Genomic DNA, 18,059 nt, shown 5'->3' with positions numbered 1-18,059 from the left:
CATTAGCGCAGAGAAAAAAAAAAATGGTGAATGTTTTTGTTTTAATGTGTATTTTCCTCACTTCAAGTACCCTCTGGAACCAGTTGTGAGCATGCCCCACCCTAACCTATCACTGAGAACATTTCTGTTCCGCATCACTCACTCTTTGCTGAGCAAAAGCAGAGGACATAGTCTTCTTATTACTACTGCTGGTACACACTTTGGTTTACAGATGTGATCCTGGTGACTGCCTTGTTCTTCACACTTCCAAACCCACATGTCCCCTCCACGAGTAGAATGATTCCAAGTCATCCTGAGATGTTTGAATTTTGTTAGTATTATTCCCTTATCAAGTTTTATATGTCTCCCTTTGTGTTCAGCAAGCAGAACAAGATTTCATTACAGAGCTAGCTGCACTGGCCCAAATTCCACTCACAGCGTGCAAGCAACCTTTCAATAGAAGCTTACACTCAGGTTCGTAGTGAGATGCATGTTTGTTGGGATTTTTTTGTATTAAAAGTGCCATGAATGGTAAGGGTATGCCAATTTGCAAACCATTATAAAATTTTCATAAAAATGAAAATAGGCAATATGTTTAGCCAGTTAAGATTCTAATCCAGGCTGACAGAAGGCCTCATTTACAGGCCAGCATTTTTAAACATTTACCATCCCCAGATCAATATACTCAAATGGAAAAATAGAGAGAAGGGTATTTTAAAAATAAATGCTCTTGTGGACCTCTCTTTAAATGTGCTGAGTTATGTTTCTAACAGAGGACCCTCCTAATCTCTTTCAAGCCCAAGACATTAATTTACTGGCCTTACTCCTGTTGTACCACATTGGAAAGGATATGCTGGAAGGCATAAACAGCAGCAAGGCACCCATCTCTCACTGAAAAAAATCAGTGCGAGTTGAGGACATAAGCACCTTTGAAAACCTTCTTGAGTAACAAAGGGTTCCCAAAACAGTCATCTACTGCTTGTAGCTGAGAGTGGTGGGTTTTCCTGCTGGGTTTCATCTGGTAAAAGATCAGTGTAGGCACCAAATGAGATTCTGAAAACCTTCCTGAGTAGCAAAGTGTTCCCCAAACAGTCATCTACTGCTTGTAGCTGAGTAGTGGGTTTTCCTGCTACATTTCATCTGGTAAAAGATCAGTGCAGGCACCAAATGAGATTCTGATTGGAACATGCATCAGAGAAGAAGGAGAGAGAAATTCTGCTGAGTAGAGCTTCTGTCATGAAAAGTTACCATATCATTTTACACATTCATGTGAGCCTTACCAAAAAGGTGTCCAGTACATTAAGGCTTAATTATTCAGTCCAGAATTACATTGACACTTTCAGCACCCTCTTCAAAAATACCTGACCATAAGAAAAGATTCCATTAACAGATTAGTTATTTGTGATCAAACGGGCATCAGAACTGAAGCACCCAGATCTCTTCACTGGATGGGGAAGAAGTAATAATCCTCTTTCATTCCACACTAACAGCCTAAAAAAAGTAAACTTCTTTGTACAAGTACAGTCAGGGGGGCTTTCTCTACTTACAAGAATTGTCCCCAGTGTGATGATCATGCCACTGATACCCAGTTTCCTGTGCTCTGGGGCTCCCCACTACCCTGTCCTGCAGGGCCTGATTCTTTGTTCTCCCCAAGACAAGGCACAAAGTTGAGGTTACCTCCCTGCAGAACAATAGACATTAAACTGAAACAGGCCCTCAATTATAAGGGCTCAACACATAGGAAACCAATCTGCAAAGGCAAACAAAAATCCAAATAAATCTATCTGTACAACTTTTTATACAGGGGCACAGGGAAAGTTCATAAAGTCGACCCCCTTTAATCAATGAAAGAGAGAGATGCACAATGGAAACTCAATAGTTTTGTTATCCTTCCCCTTCCCTCCCCCCAACAGTTATTTACACTGGGCTTGATAATAAACAAAAGTGATTTATAAATACAAAAAGTAGGTTTTAAATACTTTGATCTGTTTTACTTGCAAGCAAAAATTAGGTACAGTAAACAAAAATAATGCTTAAACCACTGAAACTTAATACAGGCAAATTCTTACCCTAAAAAGCTGTTCTTATCTCAGAGAAAAAGCTTCAAGTTAGAGCTAATCTTTACTCTGCCTTGGGTCTACAGCTTTTCAGAGTTCTTCATTGTCAACTGCAGCCTTAATTAATTCACTGTTTCAGCTGCAAGTGCAGTTAAATGAGTGTGCAACCTCCAGGTTGAAAATCCCTGCCCTAGTTGAATCCATTAATCAGTTGCTGTAGTGAAATATTTAGGGTGAGGTTTCAATTAGGACTGTAAGTTCAATTGAAAGTTAGTGGCACTAATGCTCAATTAACTCACTGAAGCACTTTTGAACCCACTCTAATTCACTCCCTTGCTATCATTCTCCCCCAACCATTGCTTGTCCCTAACTGTGAGTGCAAAACTGGAGACATAGTGGAAGCCACACAAAAAGAATTAATGCTTAACATCAAAAGTGTGTCTAAGTTCCCTTACAACTACCTTTGTTCTTCTATTTGACTGTAGCTCTTAGCAATCTCAATCTTAGTTTATCTGCTTAGAAACAAGCTAATTGTGCATGAAGAATTATGCCATATGCTAAAACATATTAGCCTTTGGTAAGCATAAACAGACATACATGCCCACTGCATGGTAAGTCATAATCACAAGAAGTTACCATAATGATTTTAAATCACATTTCCATGCATTATCAGGAAAAAGCCAAAAAACAAAAAGGAAGAACTCCCACTCCTGGGGAAAAGAGGACTCTGGTGACATCGATGAAAAATGACCAGATGCCCCAGACACAGACTTCTGGATGAGTCAGGTATAACAGGAGCTAAAATGAGTGTCTACTGAAAATCATGTTTGTAATAACTGATACAAAATCTGTTTCTCAAGAAAGTACTTGATCTGGTAGAAATATATATATATGTATCTACAGTCTTTCCTTTTCTTACTAATATTCTTGTTAGCGTAATAACACTCTTTTCTCCCAACCTTTTTAAATTCAGGAATTGTTTCTAAGCTGGGATCCTTAGTCTCTTTTTCCCTCTTTTTTCAAGTTTCGCTTTAATTTTAGTGAGAAATCAGAAGTGGTATGTTTCTGTCCAAGGTGTCTTTCTAAGGTGTCTTTCAATGTGTTTCTTATACATGGGGACAGATTCACAGGTGGTGTGATTCAACATTGATCTGTTGAAGTCAGTGGAACTATAATAATTTACAGCAAACAAAATCTGGACGCTGGTATCTAAACAATCATTACTGATTGTTTGGTACTGCCATGTGATTCTATGATTCCCTTTTTTTCCTGGTGCCGGTTGTTGGCTTCAGGGGCAGCAGCGCTGACATCTTTTACTATCAGCAAAATCACTATTTGAAACATCTGCTTGGGTGCTAATTACACAAAGAAAAAGAGGCTCAGACCTGAAACAAGTCAGCTGATTATTAGGGCACTACTGAAACTGACAGGCATTGCAAGTAGTTGCTTTTCAAGAACCATATGGAGCCTTTAGGAAGCATGACCTTGGGCTTGGATAGCTTTCAGAAGATGGGTCTTGTCCCTGATAGCTCTTCACCATGCTCTCATATACACTGCTTTTCTACAGCAAACAGAAGACACATTTGTAGCACAGGGCAGATTAATACCCTGCTTTGGCAGGTTTTTAATAAGTCAGTTGAAACCAGAAAGTGCAACCCCAATATTACTATGTAACAAACTCCCTTCTTGAAAAACAACAAATAGTCTGCTGGCACTCTAAAGACTAACAAAACATGTAGATGGTATCATGAGCTTTTGTGGGCACAGCCCACTTCTTCAGATGACATGTTTTGTTAGTCTTTAAAGTGCTACCAGACTTTTTGTTGTTTTTTAAGTTTATCCTGTCCACACTAACTCAGCTAACCCTCTGAAGCTTTTAAACTCCCTTCTGTTATTAAAGTGAAATGATATTTTACAGTGAAGTCAAAGGCAAGGAGAATGTGTGTGAAATTTTATGTTGTTGGGTTTGTTTTTTAATCAGAAGTAGATTTGGAGAGGCAGCATGAAACTGAAATTGATCAAGAATTCAAAGATGCCCAAGAAGAGATGCAACGTGTAGTGGAAACAGTCCTCAGAATTGTTTGTCAAACTGAATGTTGAATCCCAAAGCATTTTTTTTTGTGTGGGCAAACTGAACTACTGCAAATATTTACTGAGTATTGGATAACAAATAAGAACCTTATTAAAAAATCTAAGAAATCTCATTCCACAGTTAAAAAGCAGTTTAAACAAAAATACAAAAAATATGTCCTACCATATGGAGATACAGCAAGTAGCCATCTTCCTTGGGCTGATAATGAAACATTCCCACTCAATTCTAAATGGAAGAACAGGAAGTAAGCTCTCTCCACCAACAAGAGCCCTGAGAGAGGATTTTTTTGTGTGAAAAATAGCTGGGTTTGCCGAAAGTCTCCTGCCCTTTAGAATCAAGAAAAAAATAAAAGGGAGGAACATTAAGGAGGGTAGATTCAGCTACAACACCTGATCTGTAGGGCCTCCAGATGGAGAACTTATTAGAGAGGGGAGTCTTCTAGCTCTTTGGCCAGCCAGGATCCCGTTCAGGAATTAGAGTTCCAGATTAGCATAAAAACACGTGTCAGCCTTTGCATGGCAATGCTCACTCTTAGAAGTCTATGTCTTTAGTTTGAATAAAGATTTGAGTACGTATGTTAAAGCCTCAAGCAAACTCAAGCCTACCACATTAGGCAGTGGTGCAAAGATCAGGGAGGGAGGTCTCTTTCTGGCAAGGCAGGTGATGAGAACTTAGCGTGGAGAAACAGAAGGTACATTTGAAAGGTCAAGCTGCAAAGTGAACAAAAAATCATTGGAAAATGTTGACTGATAATCAGTATTAGCAGTAAACATCATTAAAACAATGAGGCACGAACACAGCACAGCGCTCATTGCCCATTCACTGCAGCTCCCATTAACTTCTAAAATAAAAAAAATCAGGCAAATAGATTCAAAAGACAAGAAGTCCCGTGGCACCTTAGAGACTAACAAATATATTATATCATGAGCATTCATGGGTTAAAACTGTAATTTCCAGTCCAACTCATCTGATGAAGTGGATTTTACACGAGAGCTCATGATATTTTTGTTACTCTTTAGGTACCACAGGACTGTCCCTTGTTTTAAAAGTTACAGACTAACACAGCTACCCTTCTGAGATTCAAAAGAGAATGCCAGATCTAGAGAAGCAGCCCATTCACAACTTCAGCTGAAGTCAAACACTCAGCATCTCAGAAAAATCAGATGAAGACAACAGTTGAAAACCTGACACATATTTGAATATGAGATAGTAGAAGAAAACTTAAATCTAGGGGAAACCTGTGACAAAGTATCTTGTTCCCATAAGCTTGGTCTACGTTGCAGGATTTTGCGCAAGAAGCGTTTTGCAGAAGAGATCTTCCACGAAAACTTCTTGCTCAAAAGCGCGTCACACCTCAAAAGCGCATTGCAAAAGCAATGTGCTTTTGCGCAAGAGTGTCCACGCTGCACGGACACTCTTGCACAAGAAAGTTCTGATTGCCATCATAGTATGGCCATCAGAGCACCTGTGTTTTTTGTGATAGGCTCTTTTTGCGCAAGAAACCCCTGTTGAGCATCCACACACACCTTTTTGTGCAAGAACTCTTGCACAAAAAGGAGTTATTCCTTGTGGGGAGAGGAATAACTCTACCAGAAAAAGCTCTCTGTCCTGTAGGTTTACTGGTTTTTTGTTTTTTGGGGGGTTTTTTGTTCAAAAATGCGCTTGAGGTGTGGACACTCCATGAGTTTTTGTGCAAAAATCTGTAGGGTAGACATAGCCATAGAAACTGAAGCTGCTAGAAGGTACAGCCCTGTTTCTAGAAAGGGCTCTTTTTGTGCAGTAATAGTACATAACATTCAAAGAAACAGGTATTTAAGTCATTGGTACTAAGTTGAGATGACTGTTTATTTGGGCAGAAGAACCCAACCTCTGCCATTATTAGAGACAGAATGAACACTGCTGAAGAACATTTCCTCCGTTAGTCCTTTCCTAACTTTACTTTATTCTGAGGTGCTTCATTTATTTAGTAGAACCTAAGGCTCTCAGGTCCTTTCCACCTAGCACCCCAGTTTAGATGCTTCCTTCTGAGTAAGCAAGAAAAAAAAGGAAGCAATAGTCCAATTCATCACTAAATAGCCCTCCTCAGAACTTTTGGCCATGGCTTTCTGGCATAGCCTACTGATCTCCCTATGGCCTTTCATATTAAAGGCCAGCATGTTATATACTTCTTGGCTACATCTACACTGCAGGCTTCTTGCACTAAACAGCCATTCTTGCGCAAAAACTTGCGGAGTGGCTACACTGTACGTGCGTTCTTGCACAAGTAAATTTACAGTAAAGCGTCAGAACAGAGGGCTTCTTGCGCAAGAGTTATTCCTCTCCCATGAGGAATAAGCCCTCTTGCACAAGAGCTCTTGTGCAAGAAGGCAGTGTGGACGGGCAACAGGGGTTTCTTGCGCAAGAATCCCTATGGCTAAAATGGCCATCAGAGCGTTCTTGTGCAAGAGAGTGTCTACACTGCCATGGACGCTCTTGCACAAAAGCACCTCTCTTGTGCAAAAGCACATGGCAGTGTAGACGCGCTCTTGCGCAAGACTGCAAAACAGTTCTTGTGCAAGAAGCCTGCAGTGTAGACGTAGCCCTTGTGTAGGGCCAATGAACAAGGACCACCTGTCAAGCAGTATACATGTTTGACCCCTTCTCGACCTGGCTTCCCTGATCTAGTGTGTAGAGAAGGGTAATATGTTTTATTACCAAGGACCAAGTTAAGGTGCTTTTACCAGGGTTGGGTTCTCTCTATGAATTCTGAAAGGGACATCACAGTAGCCTTTCCCAGAGACTAAACCAGTGTAGAAATGTTCAGCATAGATAACTATAATTATAGTTCCAGGGCCAGAGCCTGAGCTAGCATAAATTGATGCACCATTATATCAAAGTCACTGGTACTATGCTACCATCTGGCTCACAATAATTAGGTGAAAGGTTGATGCAGTGGCACAATGTGGAAATTATCATCATTAAACAAAGAACGTTGCCATTATTGCAGGTGCCAGTTCCATTTAGCTTCAATGTAAGCGCTTATTTTGTGTGTTTGGGTTTTGCTGAGTGGCTCTCATACTGTTGGCCATGGGCCATTCAGAGCTGGTAGCATGCAGGGTGCAAGCAGCTGGTAACCAGGTTGGTTGAAGAAAATAAGAATCCATTATAACTATGCTGATTAAAATTATACCAAAGAATATACATTTGATGTGCTAGTGCTTAATATTTTAAAATGACTGATTAACAAAATCAATGCAAGTATAAATGGTATTTTAATGGACATGAGTAAATAGCCGTGTACTCGGATTTGATCTATGTTTTATTTTATTTTGACTCAGTGTTTATGTATTGCTGTTTTTCTTCATACACCAAAGCTGTGTCTAGACTGGCAAGCAAAAGCAGCTGCTTTTGCGGAAAAACTTGCCAGCTGCCTACACTGGCCGCTTGAAGTTCCGCAAGAACACTGACTTTCTACTGTCTGAAATCAGTGCTTCTTGCGGAAATACTGTACTGCTCCCATTCGGGCAAAAGTCCTTTTGCGCAAAGCTTTTGCGCTTATGAGCCAGTGTAGACAGCTCAGATTTGCTTTGTGCAAAAATGGCGATCGGGGCTTTTTTGCGGAAAAGCGCGTCTAGATTGTCACGGACGCTTTTCCACTAAAAGTGCTTTTGCGGAAAAATGTCCGTGCCAATCTAGACGCTCGATTCTGAAAATGCTTTTAACGGAAAACTTTTCCATTAAAAGCATTTGCAGAAAATCATGCCAGTCTAGACGTAGCCCAAGATTTTCTATAAATGTTATTCTTTGTGGCTATCTCAGAATTGTGAATTATTCTCGAAATGAAGCAAGCTATGTTGTCTGTTATATTTTTACATTCCCTAGGCTTTCAACATGCCTTGTCATAATAATTCATTTTTTGCTTCCCTTTTTTTAAAATTTAGTTCCAATTAGCTTATTGATGTTGGCTGCATTCAGTACTTAAATAATGCATTTAACTATGTTTTTATCATATAAGATGTGCCTTTAGTTAATCAGTTTTAAAACTTTCATTAAAAGCACCTTTTTCATTTTTAAATAAATTTATATTTTAATAATCACAACAGTGTCTATTGTTCTGTGTAATAAAATACAATATAGTGTTTGCAGTTAATTTGAGAAACTGGAATAACCGGACCATGCGCTGTATTAAACATGTAAATAGGTTAATCATCGTGTCAATCAAGATCAGGTGTTTTGCTCTACTATTTCAGTGGATTGCTGAGCTTCATGTTCATATTTAGCTAGCAGCTTTCCCTTTCACTTACTGATTTCTCAAATGTTTTTAAAATGTTGGAACGTATTTGCCCATATCTGAGTAGTGTGGCCCTGTTGCTCACCCTCAGCTCTCAGTACTATGCAGCTAGCAAGCATGCAGTGTTGAGTGGCACATACATTTTATACACGATTATAAATTATACAAGAAAGATGCAGTATCCCATCACTATTTATATGTAGTTTCCTAGTCTCATTGTATCCGTTGTGACTCATTTCATCAAAAATGATTGAATTTAGTAGAAAAAAGGCTAAAGATGGCTTTTTTTTTTTCAGGAAAGTGGAAATGTGGGAATGACCTTAAAATCTAGCCAACAGTGCCCCCTTATGGCAGTGAACATAGTCATTCTTCAGTCTGATGTAATGTGCCACTTCATTTGCACTTTCAGTGTGCTTTATTTACATCTCTCTGCTGACAGAGGGGTGTAGTGTAGACCTGTAGAATCAGATTCTGTAATAGGGCTAAAGAGAGCAAATGCAGGGGCACATCACCTTTTATTCCCTGTCTCTTAACTAATTATATCAGCCACCTCCCTCTCATAAGACAGTGAAGCCTCAGGGTTGCTCTAATTTATACCTAACTGCCATAACAACTCCAGCAGCTGGGCCCTAGGGATAGCTCAGTCATCTACCCCTCCCCTTGTCCTTATCCCCAGAAGTGCCATCTGGTTCTTTTCCACACAAGGAATTTTCTCATTTCCTAATGTAGAAAATTATTTTGCTGCCTAATAGGACGATTCCATTCTTCCAAATACTTTCTTACTAATCAACTTAAAATTTCCTCTTCTGAGTGTCAATTCAGTCCTAGTTATTTCTCCCTTGTTTCATGTTAAATATCCCCTTTCCTTTTATCATCTAAAGAAGTGGATTGTGCCCATGAAAGCTCATGAACTATCTATATTTTTTGGTTAGTCTCTAAAGGCACTACAGGATCATCCATTGTTTTTTCTTTGGTGGTGACACTCATCCTGTACAACGAGACACTAATTAACTGCCCACTGTCACCTCTCAAGAGAAATCCACACCTGTGCAAAGGATGCTGCATCACATAAGCCCTGCCTCAGTTTTGTTTTGACAGTGTGACTGGCTCATAGTCCTTTTGCTGGCTCTATGCACAAGCGTGAATGTTACCGTTTTCCTATTACAGCATTCAGATCTCTTCTTCACACTTCCCCATGATTATCTCAAGTAATCTAAGCAGAATCTCACTGTTATCTTCTGTCCATATTTCTAACCTCACAGTCTCTTTGCATTACTTCCCTGTTTTCATGTCCGAATGCAATATAATCTACAAAGGTCATTAGTATAGAATCTTTGAACTGACAGGACCATGAGTGGTCATATAGTCCAGCCCTCTCTGTTATGGCAGAACTAAGTATATATAGAATGCTATTTACCCTTTCTCATGTGTCATCAACCGGGATCTTAAACAAAACCATGCCTGTGGACTTCTACTTGAGCCACACCCTACCTCACAACATCATTATATATTGTTAATCCCTGTGAGCCCCCATAACTTGCAGTCCCTGTTACAATATTCTAATCCAAACCAATTTGTATTAATGCTGTAACTCATTGTATGAGTAGAGCAGCTTTCCCTTGGAGGCCAGTAAGTCAAGTGAACAGGGTGTGGGTCAGCAGTCATTCCCGTCCATTTGCAGTGTTTCACTCGGCGGCCAGTGAGTGGAGTGGTCAAGCCATTGGGCATCATTTCCCAGTGCTCCAGAGTTCTGCCAGCAAGTTTCTCCCTCATGGGTTTCCCAATGGGTCATAGCCCAGGACCAAGGGAGTAGAGGTACGTAATGTCTCAGTTGCCCCTTCTGTTGCACCTTTTCAGCTTCCCATAGGTCACTTCCTACCTCCGCTCTGTCTCTTCACTTTGAGCCACAATCACAGCGCGCCCATTCCCCCTCCTCACAGCAAGACTTCCCAATCAATGTCAGCAACTGAGATAGTCCAATAAATATTTTAGCTGCCTCCCCAGTGTTTGATGATTCTCTGTCAGCAAGGAGTGGTGGAGGGAAAAGGGTCAGACCAATACCCTCCCAGCCGGGGACCTCTTATCCTGGTTCAGACCCTTCTTCTTTGAATTGTTTTATCCCCAGAAGCTCCACATTGGCTTCCTTCAGACAGTCCCTCATCTACTTTCTTCCTGCTTGATATGCAGAGTCCTCTTTTGAGCAGCTCCTCTATTTGGACCATGTGCTATAGTTCCTGCAGGTTGGGGTCCTGTTGGCCCAGTACTGCTCCTTCCCATCCTTTCCGTGGCGGGTTGTAAACCCCAACACCGTGAAACTAATGACATGCTTTTCTAGCATTCATATACTAATACCTGCTGCGCCCACATTGCTCTTCTGCTGAGATCTCCTCCTGCTCTCTCCTGCATATTTTTAGTTTTTAAAGTATTTGTAAATAGGACGTGGCACTAGATCCACTAGCTTTACTAACACTTCTTTCCTGCTTTCATTAAATGAGACATCTAGCATGGTTCCCACTGGTAAGTAGAGCCCTACATGGATACAAAATTGGAATCTACTTCTGTAAAAATGAGCGTGATCTATTTAGCCAGGAGACGGCTGAGCGGTGGCTTGCGCATAGTCTGAAAATACCATCAAGGGGAACAAACATTTCACATTACAGTGCTTTTCGATCTTGCAGACAAAAGACAAAACACAAGCCAATAGCTGGAAGCTGAAATTGGACAAATTCAGACTAGCAATAAGAGCCAAAGTTTTTAACAGTGAGATGCTTCTTTGGAACAATTATCAAGACAACCCATCATTGGCCATTTTAAAATCAAGAATGGATGATTTTCTAAAAAATGGGTGCTAGTTCAAACAGGAAGTTATTCAGGTAACTCCTATGGCCTGTGTTATGCAGGAGTTCACACTGTATGATTATAGTGGTCCCTTCTGGCCTTATAATGTATGACTATAGAACAGTGATTCTCAAACTTTTGGGCCCATGGCCCACCCTGCTCAACGCAGACCTTTCCACGGACCACCAGTCAACCACCCATGATGACAAAATGGGTACAGAAGGAGATGGCGGTGTGGGGTCTAGCAAGGAGGTGGTGTGCAGGAGCGGGGTGAGGTGTAGGGGGGGCTCTGGATGGGGAGCTGGGTAAAGATTCAGGAGCAGGATGTTGGGGGGGGGGGTCCTGGGAGGGAGGGTGCAGGAGTGGGATGGATTTCTAGCACCTTTGCAGCACACGAGCAGTGCAAAGCACCTGGAGCATAGATGAAGGATAAGGCCTCTCACATCCGGAACAGATAGCTGTTAACTTACTTCATGAAATAGCACTTCTGTTCTTCACAACCTGCCAAGACTATGTTTGTTTATGGCCTTCAAACTGTTTTAAGTCAATAACTGGCTTTATGAATTGATACATATCACTTCATGTGCCTGTCATCACACAAATGTTTCACAAAGTAAACACTATGGGTATGTCTAGACTACATAGCTCCATCGACGGAGCCATGCAAACTAGTTTACCCAACATAGTCAATGAAGCGGGAATTTAAATAATCCCTGCTTCATTAAAATAAAAATGGCCGCCGCGCTGTGCGGACAATCAGCTGATCCGGCACAGTGTGACAGTCTAGATGCAGATCGGTCGACAAGGGAAGCCTTTGTCGACCGCTCCCTTGTTCCTCATGAAACAAGATTATTTAAATCCCCGCTTCATTGACTATGTCGGGTAAACTAGTTTGCATGGCTCCGTCGATGGAGCCATGTAGTCTAGACATACCCCAAGGGTTTGAGAAGCCAGTAGGTCTAACTTCTATGGTCTGTTTTGCCCCAGAGACATACCTGGAATCTGATATTTAAAGAGGAAGTACCCCCAAATTGGGCATCTTAGATGAATCAGAATATTTAATTTTTATGCAGTGGTTAATTTGTTTTTAAGGAAAGATGAGAATATCCCAGCTTAAAACTGTCATGGACAACACACTCAAGAACTCTGTTTACAACATGCAAAAATCATGTAAAGCAGTTTGAGTAGAAATAAATACCATCGTGAGGAGTTAATGGTGGCTAGTACAATGCACACAAAGAGTAGTGATTAAATTTCAGTGCATTGATTTGTGGATAGGGTATTTAACGGGTGACACAGTACTGGTTAAGGACCAGTCTTAATATTATTGTTAACAGCACAACTATAGCTTTGCCAGAAACCCTGAATATGGGGCATCATGTGAACTATCTCGGAGTCACAACTTTGTTCCTGGTTTCTCTCAGCTGCTGGATGGCGCTTTGTAGGGAGAGAGGAGAATGGAGACAGTCTCCCACCACACACACTCAGCCAATAGGAGTAGCTGTCACATGGAGACTGCACTCCTCTCCTCATGGCTACCTATCATGCGAAAGGCAAGGGACACTTAGTCCAGTTTTGTTGGGGGCAGTATCTTGGCAGAACTATTGCCACTACAAATTTCTAGTGTGTATAAGGCCTATGAAGCACAAGTCCCATTGAAAGCCAATAGGATTTATGCTCCTAAGTCACTTAAGCTCTTTTGAGAATCTCCCAACCTCCCTCTTTTAGCTTGGCCTTTCCTTAGCATCAGCAACACAAGCAAATAAAGAAAAGGAAACATAAGTAGGCCTCTTTCTCATGCACCTACTCATTGGAAAAGAGGAGGGAGGCCATTTCCAACAACCTCCCAGAGAAGGATAGGACAGTCCATTTTTGCATCAGTTCATGTTTTTGATGTGCTCAGACACTGATGTCGGGCTCCTGATAAGAGAACACACCAAGAGATGGATTCCAATAGGCAATGCAAACCGAAAAATGACTTGGATAAAGATGGAGTGTTGTGTGCTCTCTAGGCAGTCTCTGGTGGTTGCTGTGCCATATTAAAGATGAGGATGGCAGCACTCTACTCCACTTTATGGAAATCTGATTCAACCCTAGAGCTGAGGTGGATTGCCAGTGCAGCTGTTAGCGGGCCAAAGACCAGGCAACTAGAAATGACTCTATTCTTACCACAGGCTCTATTCAGTTTAGCTGAAGTGGACACGCAAAAACAATATTCAAGTATGCGCAAAAAGTTATACATAAACCATCTTTGTGCACTGAGGATGCAGCTTCTTTGTGCTTTCAGGTAGACCCAGAAGAAAACGCCATGTTATGATTTCTAAAAATCATACTGGTGAACAAGAGCACTGCAAGACATTTAATGATCATTTCATTTCTTTTATTTCACAAGCTTTGAATTCAGAAGTAGAACCACAACTAGTAGATCTGATAGGGTATAGTAAGTAAAAATGTGTGTGATTACAAAGGAAAAACTTTGTACAAAAAATTTAAAAAATCCAACAGTAATTTGAATTAAGTACCAAAACACTCATGCAAGAGGAGAGCACTGCCCAGCCGGAGAAATCTCTGAATGGGATGGCAATGACATTGCTGCATAGGAATTATGGCTCTGTCTAAAATGAAAACAGTTAAAGACACATAATTGGAATGTACTCAGTGGATAACAAAAATTGCTACAGAGACCATTTTGTCATTACACATTTTGTATTTGTTTCTTTGTATCTGGGAGGAGTGCTTCTTGGGTTTATAATAAATTAAAGGTATTAACAGGAGCCACTTATGCTATTCTACTGCATACTTTAAAAATGTCCATATTCTTCCTCCTTATGGATTCTAGTGGCTTTGATCTTGGCATTGTGTCAATTGTTGGCAACGTGTTCTAAACAGACACACTCACAGACTGCAACTTGCATAAATAACTTAGTGACATGCATTTACTACTCTAATACAGCTAACGGGTGCAAAGGAACCATCATTTAGTTACAAGACAAAGATAAAACCTGTAGTCACTAAAGAGGCAATGGAAGCACCATGCTTTAAGGTGACTATGGCAAGAAAGCACAATTGTGAGGCAAGTAGTTCCAAGCAAACACACCACACTATTATCACCTCTTCCTATACAAATAAAAAGAAAAAAACGGAAAAGACAGCTCATTTCCCCCGCATTAGTACCGAATAAAACTGTGGGTTCAGTAACATGGACATCAAAGGGAACAGACATTATTCCCATGATCCTTCATTCTTGCCATTCTCCCCATCATCTCCGTTCAACCAAGACTGGTAATATTAGAGCGACCACCAGGGGGCGCAACAATACGGTGTCCTGTGCGACGGGGATTGTTGTCATCTACCTGAGCACCTGTAAAACAGCAATCCAGTCAGCAAAGCAAGAGAGTTAATGGAATGGAAATGGAGAGGTCTGATTTAAAAAATCCAGTCAACAGTAAATTTTCACGTGACTGGTTCTGTTGGGAGTTCTATAGGGATGGTGTCCACAGCCTCTGATTGTCAGAAGCTGGGAATGGGCAACAGGAGATGATGACTTGATGATTGCCTTTCTGTTCATTTTTTTTTAGGTATCTGGCACTAGCCACTGTTGGAAGTGGGCCAGATGGATGTTTGGTCTAACCCAGAATGGCCGTTCTTATGTGATATTTTTACTGCTTTGTTTTGCACCTGGTTTTGCATCACTTCTAACTGAGCAAGGCCCTGTTCCTGCAAAGGATTGTCTTGAGTAGAATTCCACTGACTTCCATACAGGAGTGAATACCTGGTGAGTGGATTCTTTTTGAGGGATCAGAACAGGTTGCTGTTCTAAGTAATAATTTGTCTCTGTAGCAAGCATTGACATTTCTGCATGAAAATGTATAAAAACAGGCATACAATTTCAAAGGGCCTAAAGACCAGACTTTTGAAAATAATCTGGCACCTTACTCCCACTGAAACCAATGGGAGGTAGATGCCTAAATACTTTTAAAAATCTGGTCTCAAGTGATTTAGGCCATGTCTACACTAGCGAGCTTAGAGTGGCCCAGCGTACAGTGGCACTGGTAAGATCACTTGTGTAGCCGCTCTATGCCAACAGGAGACAGGTCTATCATCAACATAGTAAAACCACTTCAGAGAGTGCTGGTAGCTTTGTTGGCAGAAGTTCTACCTCCCTCTGTGCACACTACCACTTATACAGATGAAACTTTTCTCTCTCAGGGGTGTTTTTTTCACACCTCCGAGCGAGATAAGTATTGCCAACATAAGTGGTAGTATAAACATGGCCTTTGAATCACAAAGCTTGCTGATATTCTTCTGAAACTCTCATTCACAATCTATCACTGTTACCTGCCATATTTTGTAAGTGAACAAGCAAAAATCTTCCTGTATATTTACACATGCTCAGTCTCACAAGTACACCACTGTATTGGTGAATCACATTTTACAAGCTGCCAAAAACAGATGAAAAATCAGTTAATTTTCCTTGGGTTCTCTGCTCTTTCGTCTGTCAAAAGGTTTCACTGGATTCCCAAAGGCAAGATTTTACAGGGTAGAAGCATTGTTCTTGTTTCTCCATGGAAAAGATTGTAATTGTCTATGTAATTTGTTAAAAAAATAAGAACCACTGATGTATTAAGTCTACTGCTGTCTTTTGGATGTTATATTTACATCACATCAAAATTAACCTCTAAGGAGAGAAGTTACCTAGAATAACCCTACCAATATGATACGTCTCCTCTGCTTATTATGTGAGGAAATATCACATAATGGTGCTTTTGCTTGAATGGTGAGATGCATGGGCTATTTTGGAATGATTAGTACTCACATTTTTACAGATAGTCATAATCAGTCATGTTGGTTTACCTGATAAGCTAAAGTTAGACTGATGGAGGTTTCTGATTGGTGGAGGCTGGTTTTTGGCAGGGGAGGACTTGGTTGAAGGTGCAGGAGTTGCATATTTTGGCGTAGCTGGGATTTCATACACTGGCCCATCATACATTCCTCTGGACACCCCTTGCAATCCTGTTACCTAAAATAAAAGAGAGAACAATCCAGACACTAACTGCATGGATATTGCTGGATTTTGCCCCCTGATAACAATAATAATATATTATAATACTGAATTATAATATTAAATCACACGTGCAGTTCATAGTACGTACGGAGCTGTATTATATTCAGTTCCTCTAGTGAGGAGGCGTGGCCTCCCTCAGATAGAAACGTGGAGAAAATACTGCGAGCCTGCTGGTGAATGGAACCTGTTCAGCCGTGCCCCACACATAAGAAGCAGAGGAATGGGACAGCAGTCCAGTTGGAGGGGAGCTGCCGAGAGAGACAGAAGTTTCTTCCCCACTGCTGGAGCAGGACGCTGAGGAGAACTGTGGCTGCATTGAGGACCTGCTTGAGCTTCCCAAGTGCCCTGACAGTCCCGATGCTGAGGAGATGCTACTACCACCTTTGGCAGTGTATCCCAGGGAGACTGAGGATGACCTGTGCATCCAGATACACCCATGGGCAAGAGTAGGAAGGAGCCCAGGGGGGTCACACTTTTGCAGGTATTGGGTCAGGCCAGGTTGTCATGTCCCAGGAAATCCATGTCCCTTCCCCCCACCACCTTACCCTTTGGATGACAGTATGCCCCCTTCTTAGGCCAAAAGGCCTGTATTTATCTGTTGCCTACCAGAACCAGGATGACAGACTGTGTTGAGGTCTCTTCCAGCACTGGGATTCTATAACATTATGATAATTGGTCAGCTCCCAAGAACAGGCCCTGCCTTTTATTGCTTATCTGTGCAGCACCTAGCACAATGGGACCCTGGTCTCAGCTCCTGGTTTGTAGGCATTAGTTCTGTAATATACATACAGCTCTTATGCAGAAGTTCAGACTAGATGATCATAATGTTCCCCTCTGGCTCTGGCCTCAAAACCTATGAAATAATATTACACCACTGTACATATTTCAAACAGAAACTGCTGGGAAGATCCTTATCTGACATCTCATCACATTACTTTTGTTGTGCCAAGATATATGAATGAGGACCACACTGTGGATTTGATCATCAGTAGGTTTTACAATACATGTAAAGTAAAAGAAGTTTCTTGAGTGGGAAGAGAAGCAGTGATAAGAACATGATTCAGAGCTCAATCACACTTCTAGAACTTCCGGTCATCTGAAGAAGTGGTCTGTGCCCACGAAAGTTCATGATACCATCTACACATTTTGTTAGTCTTTAAAGTGCTACTAGACTATTGTTGTTTTTAAAGTTTATTCTAGAAATCAGTCAGCAGAGGGCACTCTAAGAGCACCAAAGTCAGTGTTCTCCCTTGCCTCACCTCTTCTAACTACCTCCACCTAACTAACCACAGAAAACTAAGATCTTTCCCCAATCTCCAGCTCCTACAGGGAGCTGCTAACCTAACTCTTGTAGGAAACACAAGAGTGGGAGAAGAGGAGGCTTGAGAGCCTAAGCCGGAATATCAAAGCGCTGCCTACACAGTAGACACTGTGAGGAGACCGGAACTGTGTGACTGAGCAGGAAAGTGTGCCACACATCCTTGTGGATGCATGCTGTTTGCATCTTTTCCCCAAAGGAACGGATATACTGCATTCTATAATTGAATAATTTCTCTGAGGAAAATGGAAAAGAGAAAAGGCTTTTTGAAGGAAGTGGATTGCCATCTCAAACTGTTTATGGCACAACTAAAAAACAACAAATAGTCCAGTAGGACCTTAAAGACTAACAAAATATATAGATGGTATCATGAGCTTTCATGGGCAAAACCCACTACTTCCGCACACTTCATTTGCTGTCCATCGTAATCTATTTTATAA

General features: G+C 41.1%; 2 protein-coding genes across 8 annotated transcripts in view; one reads left to right on the top strand and one right to left on the bottom strand.

The window, feature by feature from the left end:
- Nucleotides 1-18,059, top strand: part of EVC (EvC ciliary complex subunit 1) — a 97,492-nt gene that overhangs the window by 75,160 nt on the left and 4,273 nt on the right. For 5 of the 6 annotated variants that reach the window (XM_089777804.1, XM_006128204.4, XM_006128202.4 and 2 more), the window contains 3 exons: nt 360-453; nt 2,710-2,822; nt 4,018-8,207. In XM_089777804.1, coding sequence (XP_089633930.1) covers nt 360-453; nt 2,710-2,786 — 171 coding nt within the window. In that variant the 3' untranslated portion in view covers nt 2,787-2,822; nt 4,018-8,207. Of the gene's footprint in view, nt 1-359; nt 454-2,709; nt 2,823-4,017; nt 8,208-14,814; nt 15,012-18,059 lie in introns of those variants that run through there. The other variant, XR_016349392.1, reaches the window with a different exon arrangement.
- Nucleotides 13,583-18,059, bottom strand: part of CRMP1 (collapsin response mediator protein 1) — a 67,184-nt gene continuing 62,707 nt past the window's right edge. For both annotated transcript variants that reach the window (XM_006128209.4, XM_006128210.5), the window contains exons 13-14: nt 16,091-16,256; nt 13,583-14,597 (exon numbers count right to left, since the gene is read on the bottom strand). In XM_006128209.4, coding sequence (XP_006128271.1) covers nt 14,506-14,597; nt 16,091-16,256 — 258 coding nt within the window. In that variant the 3' untranslated portion in view covers nt 13,583-14,505. The remainder of the gene's footprint in view (nt 14,598-16,090; nt 16,257-18,059) is intronic.

The sequence above is a fragment of the Pelodiscus sinensis genome, chromosome 4 (genome assembly GCF_052426305.1).
Source record: "Pelodiscus sinensis isolate ZL-2025 chromosome 4, ASM5242630v1, whole genome shotgun sequence".
NCBI classification, from domain to species: domain Eukaryota; kingdom Metazoa; phylum Chordata; order Testudines; family Trionychidae; genus Pelodiscus; species Pelodiscus sinensis.
The sequence above is the reverse complement of the archived record's forward strand: the minus strand, read 5'-3'. Positions and strand labels throughout refer to the sequence as shown.